Source organism: Balaenoptera borealis, assembly GCF_965194805.1.
Source record: "Balaenoptera borealis genome assembly, chromosome: 14".
NCBI classification, from domain to species: Eukaryota; Metazoa; Chordata; class Mammalia; order Artiodactyla; family Balaenopteridae; genus Balaenoptera; species Balaenoptera borealis.
Genome location: NC_138875.1, coordinates 59,409,755 through 59,424,406, shown reverse-complemented (window position 1 = coordinate 59,424,406; position 14,652 = coordinate 59,409,755). Strand labels below are relative to the sequence as shown.

Genomic DNA, 14,652 nt, shown 5'->3' with positions numbered 1-14,652 from the left:
CTTTTTAATATAATAATCTGAGAATTTCTCTGTAGAACAGAGACTTTGAAACTTTTTGGTTGTAATCCACAGTAAAAAATGCATTTATATCAAAACTCAGCATATGCGTTATGGAACAATACTTACCATTATGTGCAGTGTACTCTGATGTTTTTTGTTGTTTCAGTTTTTAAAATATGCTAGTTGTAACCTACTAAATTGGTTTCATAATCTACCAAAGGGTTTTGACCCTTAGTTTGAAAAAAAAAAAACCCACCCTTACAGAGGAACTGATATTTATGGAATATTTTCTGTTTGCCAGGCACTTCACTAGACATTTTACAGGTAAGGAAACTGGGTCTCAGAGAAGCTAAATAATTTGCAGAGGGTTATTCAACTACAAAAGGGTGAAGCCAGGATGTAAACTAGGTCTGTTGAGCTACAAAAACTTCTGTTACTCTCATACCGTGTTGCTTCTGTATATTAAAATTGAGATGGGCTATTATTCACTCTGCTTCACCCAAACACCCATATATTCTGTAAGGCAGGCTTGCTTTGAAATTACACATGCTGTTCATTTGCACTTTTCTTAAAATCTTGTGTTTCCTCACCAAATGTCCAGCAGCCTCAGTTTTTAATGGTGGCCAGTGCAGAAATACATAGCACTGAATTTAGTCCTTAGACAATAAAATTAAGAGCGTTTCCATCCCACCCACACATCCTGCAAATTTCCTTGTATTTGTGGGTCACAGCCATCACTTAAGCAGTGCTTTTTATATTGAATTTTAAAATAAACTCTAATATTTTTTAAAACAATCATAACTCATAGAATCCTTTAAAATGGTACCCTTGGGAGGCCATGCACTTACTGTAGTGATGCTAGTATTACTTAGAATATTTTTGAAACATTTCTTTTGGAATTGCCTCTAAAGACATTTTACAAATCACATAAAAAAGCCATCTCAGTGTTTATTAGTCACAGACTCTGCTCCCTTGTCCTTATGACCTCTCCTCTCTTCCTTCCTCAGTTTTGCTTTTCTTCAGCTGATTTAGCTCTCCTACCCACCTATGCTGGAGCCAATAAACTAAGGAGCCCCAGAAAAGGGTGTGCTGGCCAGAGTTCCTGGGGCAAGAACTTTCAGGTTATACTGACGCCGAGTGCTGTATAGGGAGAGTTCTGCGAATCCAAAAGCCCTTCTCTGTGGGCTGCCTGCCTGTCTGTAAGTGCCCTAAAGTAGTTTGCAGAGGAGTAAGGACTGAATACTGGCGTTATCTATCAATCACAAGAAGCTGAGGAAACTTACATATATGGTGTGCAACATTTTTCTCCAGTGAAAGTCACAGAAGCCAAACCAAGCCATTCTTTGTGTTAACTTAAAAACGGAAAGGTCGTTTTCAGGGTCCCCCTTGCGCTTTGTTGCTGCCACATGAAATCTTTGGGAGGAAGGATGAAGAAGAGCGTGGGGAAATGGTTCTCCTGTGAAAGGGACATTTTCTTTTCATAATAAAGTATAACGTGGCGGTGGCTATCAGGTACTTATGAATGCTAGAAACTCTTTTCAAGTAGTCAGAGGCCTAATAAAAGGTAGGGAAGCTTCCCCACTAGCCTAAATTAATGTGAACAGTTCAGGTTCTGTTTGTGTTTTTATTAGCATTTCGTGTTGTTTCTAACAAGATGTCCTCAACTATTTATATTCATTAATTTGACACCATTTCACAGAGACACTTCTTAGGTATTATAAACAATCAATGGTAAAAGATCCACATATAGTCCATATTACTGCCCTCAAAGAAATTATTTATTGTGGAAAACAATAATTATTTATTAAGAAAATTAATTATTATTAATTATTATTATCTTAATTATTTATTAAGAAAAACATCTGTGCAATATTAACAAAAGAAATAAATTCATATAAAAACATAAGAGGTGTCAAAGGCAAATGATTTGCCCAAGATTAAAGCTAGTTAGCACAAAAGCTAGAATTATAACCATGGTCTAAGAAAATAAAAATCCTCAAAGTAATTTAACTGAGCTTTTGTTATGCCATATCAGGTTGCCTACTGAAGCTTGTGGTCTTTCAGACCAGCTTTAACATTCCAAATCGGTCAACAGCTACAGTGGAAAGAGAAATGGATGGGGAATCAGGAGATCAGAGTTCTACTTTTGGCTTTGTCTCTTATAGTAAGCTTTTACTCAGGGGTGGGTGCTTTCTCCCATTCTAGTCAGGGATTCTCCATTCTTTATATCTAGCCTCTTACTGGGTCTTGTTAATTGTTTGAATATTAGTTGCCTTCATTTCTTAAATATATTCGTAGCCATCACTCTAGTAAAAGACTTTATTACCTCACATCCGCTACCTCATCTTCCCCAACTTTAGGCCATTCCTCACGTCACTGCCACAAGAACCGTCTTTCATTTTTCTGCTGAAATATTTTCAGCAGATCCTGTTGAATACCTGATAAAGTTCAGCCTTCCATATACTGGCCCCAGCTTTGTCTCTTCAGACTCACTACTCAACCATCTGACAATGCCACTGAAAATCAGACATTGCACAAGAATGATTTTAAGGTTTTTCTATGGTGAAGGTACAAACTGGTAATAAACTATGTTTACATTTTTTTCCAGACTAAAGCAATTCCTGTAATACTACATTTTACAGAACTGGTCAGCTGAGTTTTGTTTAAGCTCTTGAACAAGTCTAAAAGTTGTTTCCTAAGGAGAAGAAATCTTTTGTCCCCTCAGAGGAAATTACATTCAATTTCTTAACCTCCAAAACAATGTCAGTCTTGTCACCTGTGCATTGGATAGCCAAAGCATGAAGATTTTAATTTAGCAGCATAGATACTCCAGACTTGAACGGACCATTGTCCAGCTCCTGTGAGAAACTTGACTAATAAATATTTGAGGAAATTACTCAAGAGTACGTACATGTTATCCATACATTTCTCAAGTACTTGAGATTGTCTTTTATTAAGGTTAATCACTAAAAAAGATGTTTACCAAGGTTTCATTAATTAACCCCCTAAAGATGTTTTCCATTTTATTGTTAAAACCCTTGATGTTAGCAAGGGTCAGCACAAAAAAAGGCCCAATGTTGAGAATTTCTACAAATTCTGTAAAGCTTACTGAATTCGCTTATTATGTTGCGGAGTGGTGCTTATATAAGGAAACATGCAATAAATTCACTCATTCAACAACAACAAAAACAAACAAAAAAAACCAAAGAGCTTAAACATTTTTGAAACGTAATTTTTATTGTTTTATTTTTTTTCAAAAATATTGTTCAATTTATATACTCACTAACAGTGAATGAAAGAGTGTGTCTCATAACCTCTCAGCAGCATGGAGACTAAAAGGCTCTTTCTTTCTTTGTTCTCAGTTAATTGAATAGCAAGGAATTATTCATTCATTCATTCATTCAGATATAACACATATTCATTTATTTACATTTTGTCACTGTATTGAACATGTATTTGGGAATATTGGGCTGAGTTCAGATGCTTAGACAATATTTGTTTGGTCTTGTTTATCACCTTCACATGTGTAAATTATGCCATGATTATTAATCTCTGATGAGGCAAATGCTTTGTCAAATGGTGGTGACAGTTTTAGATATTTGAATATCAGTGTAAGAGGCAGGACAGAATTTTCAAGTCATAACAAATGAGAAAAATATTGAATGAACTGTAAATATCATCATCTTGAGAGGTGCTAGTTGTCAGCAGAATAACTATGGCACTTAGGGAAAGTGATTACAAATCTGGCAGTGTTACCTTACATCTGTATTGTGCATTTTATAAAGTGTTTTTCTATTTGGTATTTCACACTTAACAATGTGAGAAATCGGAATAACATTTAGATCCATATTCACAGTATTCGTTGTGAATAATGCAGTGGGGTGTAGAGAACACAGCTGGATTTATCATTTTAAGCCTGAATCATGGGAAACATTAAATTTCCTTCTGTAATTCTCTGGACTGTAAGAAATTTCAGATCTGTTCATCACCAATCACTACGTTTTTGGGAGGAGGGTGGGGAGTAATTCTGGAAGTCTGACTCTGCAAGCATTGGCCTTGGGGAGGTGATGAAGCTGCCAAAGTAGTGACAAAGGTGGAAACTCTTTAGGGACTGGGCCTGCTTGTGCCAATGCATTCAGATCTGTGCTCCTTTGAAATTTCTGCACAGATACTTGGAGAGCACCGGCTCGCCCTGGCTTGGTGGCCTCCATGCCCCATAAGGTCCGGAAATGAAGCCTGGGAAAACTGTGAGATCAATTTAAAACCTGCAGATAATTAGCTGGGATGCCACAGCTGTCTAAGCCCACATACCTGAGAAGTTTGGTGAAGCCTGAAAACCACTTATTAGCTTCTGTGCAGCCAACTGGAGGGGTTTAAGCTTTCTTAGAGTAACTGATAACTATTATAACATGTGTAAATAGTTCTGTTCCTTTGTTTTGTGTGTCTTTTTAAATTAATAGACTTTATTTTATAGCAACGTTTTAGATTTACAGAAAAATTGAGTTTCCATATACACCCTCTATAATAGTTTTTTTTAATCAAATTTGAGTTATTCTTAATCATCTTTTTAAAAGTAAAATCATAAAGTGACCTATCTAGTGTTGTTTTAATAGTGTCCAATACCTTTTCCCCCCCTAATTAGGTGACCGTGAGAATTGTCAGTCTTATAATTTAAAACTTTGTTTTCTCTATTTTATGACATACAATCAGAAGATATTTATCTTTGTTCTTCAGGTGCTAGAAGCACAAGAAAGCCCATGAAATAACTGTTTCTTAGGCCTCCGTTGAGATGCTCACCATTTAGGACCATTTACAATGCCGTACCAGACTCCAGGGCCAGGCCAGCAATAGGGCTGCCCAGAGGTCAGCCGGGCACTTAGTCAACGTCACCAGGAGGAGGGGCCGCCCTCTGAGCTGAGGGTCTTCACTCACGTCACTCAAGGGTCTCCTTTCACTCTCAAACCCTAACAGTTTGGGCTCCAATTTTGTATTTTGTGACGTGTCATCAGGCCTCACTAGAGCTTAGTAAGAAACCGACAGAAATAGGGTCACGGGAAAGACAGGGTCTCACGCATCCCCTCTGAGCTGCCAGCTTGCCCTCCAGATGGCTCGGTTGGCTTCTGCAGGGTTAGTCCCTCGTCATGTTCAATTTAGAAATCTCCATCTTCCACAAAAAGTTGAGTCTTTGTATCATTCACTTTTCTCTCCTTATTTTCACATCTTTTTTTTTTTCTTGTGGTAAAATATACATAACATAAAATTTACCATTTAAATCATTTCTAGGTGTACAATTCACTGGCATTAAGTGCATTTACATCGTTGTGCAATCATCGCCACCATCCCTCTCTAGAACTTTTTCATCATCTCATACTGAAACTCTGTCCCCATTAAACAGTAACTCCCCATCCTCCCTCCCCTCCCCAGCCCCAGTTTTCCGCAATTCTAATTTGGGTCTCGATGAATTCGACTATTCTAGGTAACTCATGTAAGTGGAATCATGCAGTATTTGTCCTTTTGTGTCTGGCTTACTTCATTTAGCATAATGTCCTCCAGCTTTATCTATGTTGTAGCAGGTATCAAACTTTCATTCCTTTTTAAGGCTGAATAATATTCCCTTGTATCCCAGAGTTTGTTTAGCCATTTATCCGTGGTAGACATCTGGTTTGTTTCCATCTTTTGGCTACCGTGAATAATGCTTCAACAGACATCATTGTCCAGATATCTGTTGTTGAGTCCCTGCTTTCAGTTCCTGTAGGTATATACCCAGAGTGGAGTTGCTGGATCACATGATAATTCTACGTTTCTTTCTGGAGGAACCGCCATCTTGTTTTCCATGCAGCTGCGCAACTTAGCTTCCCACCACATTTTTCTAAATAAACAAAAGCCTTGCTGTATAAGACCTTTGTTCAGATATTCCGTTTTAAAAAAAAGCTTTAAATGTGATGATGTGTCAGCTTGATGCCTGACAAATGATGATGCTCAGTGAAGTTAGAGGTACCTAAAGAAAGATGAGCATCTTCAAATAGCATGTAGACCAAGGTTCCAGGTACTGAGTGAAATCTAGCAAAAACAAAAAATGCTTTCTAATCTCTCTAGGGCTAAAACTATAAACGATTCAGCTAGATTTAGTGAAAGAAACACATAATTATTGTGTCTAGAGGCTGTAAATGTATAACTCACAGGTTAATGTTTAATGGAGTTAGTCAAGTGCAGATTTGCACAGCTTTTCTAGACGGTGTCGCCGGTGGATTTGTGAGGCTTAATGATTAGGGGCCCGTTTTACTTTCTGAGGTGCAATTGAACTGTTTTCTCACGATGAGGGATGAAAAGAGGGCTGTCAGGCTGTATGCTGCTAACCGTTGCTGGACCTACTGGGCACCCTAGGTCAACGTGAGGACCAAGAGAGGAAGTCAAAAGAAGCTCTCAAATGTTTTCAGCCAGACATTCTCTGGGACTGAGGGAAGAAGGGCAAAGTGTGGGCTTTGGGGCCATGTCGGGGAGACCTGTCCCATCTTCCTGAGGTGGAGAGGGGGTCTGGCCAAAGCTGGAAAGCCCTGCTGGGCCTCCGTGTTTTCTTCCTCACTCACACTGGACCTTTCGGCAAACTCTTGAAGACCCACTGGCTTTTTTCTCTACTTTAGTCTTGGTCTTCGCTGTGTCAGCACCACCAGCTCTCACGATTTCCCAGCACCAGCATCCAGTTCCGGCATCCAATCTTTTCATCCCTGGTGACCTGGTAACTCCCTGGTTTAGGGTCTTCGAATGGTCTAGAAGTTTTAAGGTTTTGCAAAGAGCCCTGCCCTGTCCGGTCCCCTCCCGTCTTGACATTCAAGCCAACCGGGCCTCCTGCCATGTCCCACGCTCCATGCTCTGGCCCCGCAGGGTCCCACCCCCTGTCCCTCTGACCTCCCTCTCTTTACCTAGACATCTCCTACTCAGTCTCGCCCTCTTTCCAGACAAGCCTTCCCTGACCACCCCTTCTCCAGACTAGGCTGGCCCCCGCCAGACACCCTGGCCGCCTTCCGTCCTTCTCCCGGGGGACTTGGCCCACCTCTGTCTCCCCATCAGAGCATCCAGGCCACCCTGACCGTGTCCCCCACTTCACCGCTGTCTTTGTGGTACCCGCCACGGTCCTGTTCCAAAGCAGATGCTCAATCAGTGTTCACTGAGTGACTCTCCAGTGAAAAGGTGTTAGGGGCGTCCTTGGTCCCAGCGTCCTGTGTCCTGGTGGGGGGAGGAAGGGGAGCTTCTCTGACAGTAACATCTCTGCCGCCTGCCCTCCCCCCCAGGAGAGGGGCAGTCATTTTTCTAACTGGGAGACGAGCTGACTGCATCACTCCGGGGCTCCATCTGTCTCTCTTCCGGGCAGGCTGTTCTCAGGAGGCCCAGGTCCCTGACCCACTGAGCGTGTGTCCACTCAGCCTGTGCCACCAGAGGCAGAGTGTCAGGCTGACCTCTGCAGCCACCGTCGAGACCGCCACCTCCAGCTTTGCTTTCTCCTGGAATGTTGCTGACTTCCTTCCATCTCCACGATGGACTCCCGAGCCTCCTTCCACCTTCGGGAGGGGAAGGAAGGAACGGTATTTACTGCCCCCTCTGTTCCAATGTGAACAAACTGCACTGCACTTGGGGGAAAAGCCCAACGTAATTTCAAAGGCTGAGATGTTGTTCCTGGGTGGAAACCGATGGCTCCGTCTGACCGGTGGTCAGGAGTCGGGGGATGGGAAAGTCGCTCTTTGCATTTCCCAGGTCCTAGAATGGCCGGTAACTGCGTTTCGCAGTGGGTTTATCTCATTCTTGGGGCTCAGCTGTCACCCGGCACCTACAGGTGGGGGAAAGCAGTGAAGATCCCCACAAAGGGCATTTGGTGACCTGCCTGACTGTGCTTTTGAGGTCCTTCCAACTCACCTCCCACAAAACCTAGCAAAATCTTCCCAGAACCCTTGGTGAAATTGAACTTTGGGAGCAATTCTACAGGGAGATCCATGGAGACTAGGAACGGAAACCAGCCTCTTACTTTCCAGTTTTGATTCTTAATGTAGCGCAACACGTAGCCTTTGAGATAATCCCCCTAGTCATCCTGAGATGGAACCAGTGGCTCACGGACCATGGGACAGCTTATCGTGGGCTCTTTTTGAAATAACTTTTCTAGTTGATGAGAAACAGAACTCCTTCTGAAGGGGTTTTAAGTACCCCTTTCCCACCTTCAGGTAACTGGTCCTGGTTCCCCTTTACTTCTGTGATGGGCCCCTCTCTCTGCCCTTCCTTCCTTGTTCATCAGCTTTCTCACCCTGGCTTTTCCTCAGTGTCCACTTGAAGAATCTGAGCTTGCTTCCAAAGTGAGCCTTCCTTGACTTCCTGAGACACGAAGCTTAAGAATTTTCAGGAAAAAAACCTGCTTGACCTAAATTTGCCATTGCAAGTAGCCAGTCCCTCCTGCCCTCAGTAAAAGGAAAAAGCAAGAAGAAAAGTAAGGGGGGGAAAGAGACTGGATTCTGATGTGTTTATCCCGCACTTCTATGGACAGCAGCAAATTTAAAGAGAAACAAACCTATTTTATTCCACACTTCTCTTCTCATTCATGAAGCTATTTCCTTTTGTTTGTTAATTTTGTATACTTGTCCTAAAACGAGGCAATAATAGTAAAACAGCCACTAAAATCGAATCGAAATGACATTTCAAGATCATTGCCCGTAAGAGATTTACCTAAAATGTGTATCCCACGGATCCTACGTGCCAAGTAAACATCCAAGCCCCAAACTTCTCTTGTTCTGCCGAGTGTTTGTTGCTACTTCACATGATTATCAATTGATTAGTTAGTTCGGTGATCCATACTCTGTAAAACCAGAAGGGAGTCATAGCTGCATTAGTAATTAAACTTCTAGTAAATAGTTACGTCTTTATTCTTGAGTAATAAACCTTAGCTCAAATGATCATTTTGAATCTTATTATCTAATAATGTCCTAAGAAATAACGCTGACAAAGCACAGATTCACCACTATTATAGGGATAATTGAGCAATATTACTTACCAAATAGACTGAACTCTTTTTTAAAAGTTTAATTTGACTGTTAAAACTAAATCTCTTTTGCCTGTGAAAAGGTCATTCCCATCGGGTAAGAGAAAACAATTCTCCATTCACTGTTTCGTTATGGCCTTGGAGGCAGGTAAGTGCTCGTGTGGAGAATTTCCAGCCAGGGGTCCCGCGTGGTATCTGGGCCCCTGCAGCTTATGCAGCTGAGCTTTCTGTGGAGAAGAAACACTTTGCTTCCCTGAGCACATCTGAAGCTGGCCCCTGATATTGGAGAATTACGCTCTGTGTATTTTTCTTATCTCTGTGCCTGAGGTGGTTTTAATATATTTAAGGTTGAGGCCCACATGAAAATTCCTGTCTGGATTCCTGTGTAGAAAGCGGTGTTTGGTGTATGTGTGCTTTATTTATGTGGCACTGTTTATGTGCATTCCAGTGATCATTAACAAAGGCCTCTTGGTAGAAAACCCTGATGAAAGTGGATTTGAAAGTGGCTGTATCAGCTGCAGGTTTGGCAAGACCTCAGTGACTCTGAATTTAGTGAAAGCCCTGCATCATCACTTTGTGTTCAGCCAACCTTATATGGAGAGAAAAGGCACTTTAGTCAACCGTGCTAAAAAGCAGCAACAGAAATATCACGGATTTCATTTGGGCAAAGGTTTAAAATTCTATATATTAACAGAGAATTCCTTACTTTTTCTATAGGGGCTGTTAAGACTGGTTTGTCAACACACAATTGGTGAATTAGACTAGCTTGTGTTCATTTGCTTAGGGCCGCCGTAGCACATACCGAAACCTGGGGGCTTAAACAACAGAAATTTGTTAGCAAACAGTTCTGGAAGCTGGAAGTCCAAGAGCAAGGTGTTGGCAGGGTTGATTCCTTCTGAGACCTTGCCCGTTGGCTTGCAGATGGCCATTTTCTCACTGTATCCTCACAGGGTTGCCCCTATGTCCGGGTCCTAATCTTCTCTTCTTAAAAGGACACCAGTCAGGTGAGATTAGGGCTCACCCATATGACCTCATTTGACTTTGATTATCTCTTTAAAGACCCTCTCTCCAGATACAGTCACATTGTGAGGTACTAAGGGTTAGGGCTTCAGCCTGTGAATTTTGGGGAGACATAAGTCAGCCAATAACGTGACTTAAGTGAAAACAAATTGCGTTTAGATATTTCATAGCTTCCTCTTCCTCTTTTGCAGATTTATATTTCATAGTCCCTTTCTTGGCTTGTTTCCTGGTCTGCAATTTGGGGACCTAGAGAACCAGTGAGAGACTGTGAGAACAATGCCCAGCTTCATAGCTGAAGGCCTTGATCCCTGGAGGGATGGTCCTGAAGTTTTCCCATTATGGTTGTTCTTCCGCTGGGTTACGTTTTGTTACATGTGACTAAGCTGTCCGTCCAAAAGCTGACAAGGGTTTGATGAAAGTACAAGAACATGGTATTGAAATAATTGCTACTGGTTGAGGTCAGTGGTTTGGAAAACCAGATTGGTACCCACCAGCTGCTCAGCTGGGAGTTTCATTCTTTTTCCTTGCAATCTGTAGAAGTGTGGTTTACATATTAGTACATGTGAGATCCTGGGAAGATTCTGTAACCTTTCTGTGCCTCGGTTTCCTCATCTGTAAAGTAGGGGAAGTAACAGTACATATTTCATAAGAAGAACGTAGTTGGAAGGGTCTGAAGACTAGTAATTCTAATAAAGAACTTAGCGTTGTCCTTGGCCACAGCAAGCGCTACGTAGCATTAGTTTTTGTTCCTTGCACACTCTCCATCCCCTCCCCGCCACACATCCTGGGCTGTCACAACAGAAACTGCAGAGTTAACAGAAACAATTGCCACGGTGCCTGTTTAGACATGAACCCAGTGCCCAAGTGAATGTAGGAGTCTTCTTCTGGGGTTACAAAAAGAAAATTCAATGACCTTAGTGTGTGTGGACATTTGGGGGGGTGTATACTGGATGCTAAGGACTCTGGAGTGAGACCCCTGGTTTCTCATTGGGACCTGCAACTCAGTAGTTTGTCTTTTAACCTCTCTAAGCATCAGTTTCCAAATATGTAAAATGGGAACCACAATGGCTTGAAACTCATGGGGTTGTTTGGCGTTAAATGGGATGATATACATGAAGTTCTTAGCACACAGGAGGTAAACCTGTTGGTTCTTTCCATTTTCAAATGTGAAACTGGGAAACAGAAGGTAAATGCAGTCATTCCATTTGTCAATGACCTTGATTTCCATCCCTCTCAAATGGGCTGCTTGATCATGCCATCTCACTTGGCACCTGCAATTTGTGAAGTCTATTTTAACATATTCCACAGTGGTCCACATGCTCATAGACTTCTCCTTTTATGGTGAAAATAGTTGCAAGGCAATTGGACAGTGATGAGTGAAGAAGAGGGTGTCCTCCCTCCAGTTAGCTTGGGCGTCAGTATGAAAACCAAATGGAAAGCTACTTAGGCCGGATTCCATCGTGGTGTTCTGGGACAGTGCTGGAACTTTGCAAAGGTGAAACTAACCTCCCCCAAGCTGCATTAAAAAAACCCTGATGTTCTTCAGGACTGGTTCTAGAGGAGACAGTAAGATTAATTGCTAGGTATTTCTGAGAAGTGTTTGGTTTTTCAGTCATATTAAAAAATAGTAAACTTTAAAAATATAAATTATGGAATATATGAATTACAAAATTGGGGAAAAGGTTTTTTTTTTTTAAATAAACTCCCAATAAGAAAAAAATGTAATTATGTTCATAGGAGAATGTTCTGGAGATGTTTATGCTAGGACAAAATAGCCTTTGCATTATTTTAATTTTTAAAAAAGTGGTTTAAATTGATGAAGATGGTTCTAGATTTTTAAACATTGGACATTCAGCTCCAGATACAAGCTTTCATAACAGATACACAGTTCCTGATTTTCCTGATTATTGAAATCTGAGAACATTATTTTGCTTTTAATGTGCTTTAGAAACAGTGATTGTGTTCTAGAGGAAAATTGCACATGAACATGGGTAGTCAACATTTCACACTTACATCATTTATAGACTAAATTTTATTGGGAGACATTTCTTGTAGGTGAACAGAGTTATTATAATGAGATAAAACCGTCCTTTGCAGGGAATAATTCAGTAAATGAATGTGAAATATTGTGGCTTCAGCTGGGTTAATTTTAAGGGGCTCTTGTGTTGCTAGAATTGCTGAGGGCTAAGATGGGGAGAAGCTTAAAACCAAAAATAAAACAACAACAAGCCCAGAGGCAGTATAGTTGGAATCATCCTGTATGTAGCCTTTTCACATGGGCTTCTTGCATTTAGCGATATGCATTTAAGTTTACTCGATGTCTTTTTGTTTATTAAGAGTTCATTTTTTAAATCAGTGAATAATATTCTGTTGTATGGATGTGTCACACTTCCTTTATCCATTCACCTATGGAAGTTTTCAACTGCTTTGGGTAAATACCAAGGAGTATGATTGCTGGATTGTATGGTAAGACTGTGTTTAATTTTTTAAGAGATCACCAAACTGTCTTCCCAAGTGGCTGCACCATTTTGCATTCCCACCAGCAACGAATGAGAGTTCCTGTTGCTCCACATCTTCACCAACGTCTGGTGTTGTCAGTGTTCTGGATTTGAACCATCGTGATAAGTGTGTAACGGGCTGACTTTTTTTCTCATATTCAGATGTGTTATCTCCAAATCACTATATGAGAAATACATTTAACACGACTACTAATGAAATATAATACAACTATTATCATTCAGAATCCTGATGGAGAAAGACATTGGAAACAAGAAAACAAGCACTTATGTCACTATTAACACTGTTAATAATAACAATAATAATACAAATTTGTTTGTGAGTATTTTTTGAGTTTATTTTGAAGACAGATGCCACCAGGAAAACATTTACAAGATACATTTCTGATTAACACTTATGAGCAGTTAGCCTCAAGAGCAGTGAGCGACATTGGCCATCATCAGGTGGCAATGCTCTCAAGAGGCACTTTGGTTTTTCAGCACTTGTTACTGATTTTCGATTGACACTTCTCAATGTCTTTGTTCCAGGTCTTTCAAGTCGCTTATGTCATCATCAAAGCTGCTAATGCCCCTCGGCCTGGAAACTGGATTTTGGAGCATTCTCTGGATGGCATGGAGTTCAGCCCCTGGCAGTACTATGCAGTTAGTGACACGGAATGTTTGACTCATTACAATATCACTCCAAGACGGGGGCCGCCCACTTACAGGGCAGATGACGAAGTGATCTGCACCTCCTATTACTCCAGGCTGGTGCCGCTTGAGCACGGAGAGGTATGGCGCCCCCTGCCGGCCAGGAGGTCTGTTTTTCATCAGTGTCACCTCCAGTGACAACCTAGCCATCACAGAGCCAAGAGGAAACACTCAAAACAGAGCTCTCCTGGTACAGATCACAGAGAGCTTTAACTATCTAGCTGCTGTAGTTAAGGTGCCATTGACTGGTGTCTACTGATGATTAATGCCACCACTGACACATTTTACTTTATTGATTTCTTCCCTTCAGGGAGATCCCTCAACCTTCACTCTGCTGTGATTTAATAACTCCATCAGATCATTCTCAGAGCATCTTTCTCATGACACCAGGGCCGCAAGATTTGTTAAAATATTAAAGAGAGAGCGAAAATGCTTCTAAAATATAGAGCTCCCGGTTTTCCTCTGGGAAGTTCTCCCTGTCCCTGGAGGGGCTGAGGGTTGGAGATGGTTCATGAACTATTCCAGCTCCATGTTCTCCATGCCCGGACTGCACACACATCCTTAAGTCAGAGTGTAATCAAAAACAAGCCATGCCTTGGTAGCATGCCTTGATGAGCTAAAACGACAAAAGCCCTGCAAGTGATTTTCACAGCAGGAACTCTGCAGCAAGCCCTGCCTTGTTTCAAGAGCAGAGATGAGAAAATGGGAGTTACAAAGCTTTCTGGCACTTCCCCCCACTCTCCCCAGTCTGTTCATGACATTTAGAATCTGTTTCAGAGAAGCCTGTGGATACATGTTAAAACGCCCTAACCTCACTGGGAGAAGTGGTCCTGTTTAAAAGTTTCTCACAATCTCTGAGACACTGGAACGAATAACTTCAGTAAACTGAACTTGGGTAGTGATCATGCTGTTCACAAGTGTCAATGAATATCAGACAGATTTCTATAAGAACCCCGTTGTTTGGTTTGATTTTAGATAGTATCTGTAAAGATTATGTCCTGAATGTAAACAATCAGGGCTATTTTTTTGCATGCTTAAAATTGATATTTGTTTATTTTGATGTCTTTATCTCTAGATTCATACATCGCTAATCAATGGCAGACCAAGCTCTGATGATCTTTCACCCAAGTTGTTGGAATTTACTTCTGCACGATACATCCGCCTGCGCTTGCAGCGCATTCGAACCCTCAATGCCGATCTTATGACCCTCAGCCACCGGGACCCTAGAGACCTCGACCCTATTGTCACAAGACGAGTGAGTGTGACAGGGCTCCTGACCACTGAAAAGTTTATGTTGTTTCAGGGAAATAGACTTTTCCTCCCAAGTTGGCCTTTTTTCTTATTTTTGTTGAAGATCGTTAGTTATGCTTTGTTAAAAATGCCACCTTTAAACTAGGTTATGGTTCT

The 14,652-nt window shown here is 41.4% G+C and overlaps 1 protein-coding gene across 1 annotated transcript in view; it reads left to right on the top strand.

Moving 5' to 3' along the window:
* The window catches only part of LAMA1 (laminin subunit alpha 1), a 152,606-nt gene that overhangs the window by 41,404 nt on the left and 96,550 nt on the right, over nt 1-14,652 (top strand). The window contains exons 4-5 of the mRNA XM_082353446.1: nt 13,084-13,326; nt 14,321-14,500. Of these exons, the coding sequence (XP_082209572.1) occupies nt 13,084-13,326; nt 14,321-14,500 (423 nt within the window). The remainder of the gene's footprint in view (nt 1-13,083; nt 13,327-14,320; nt 14,501-14,652) is intronic.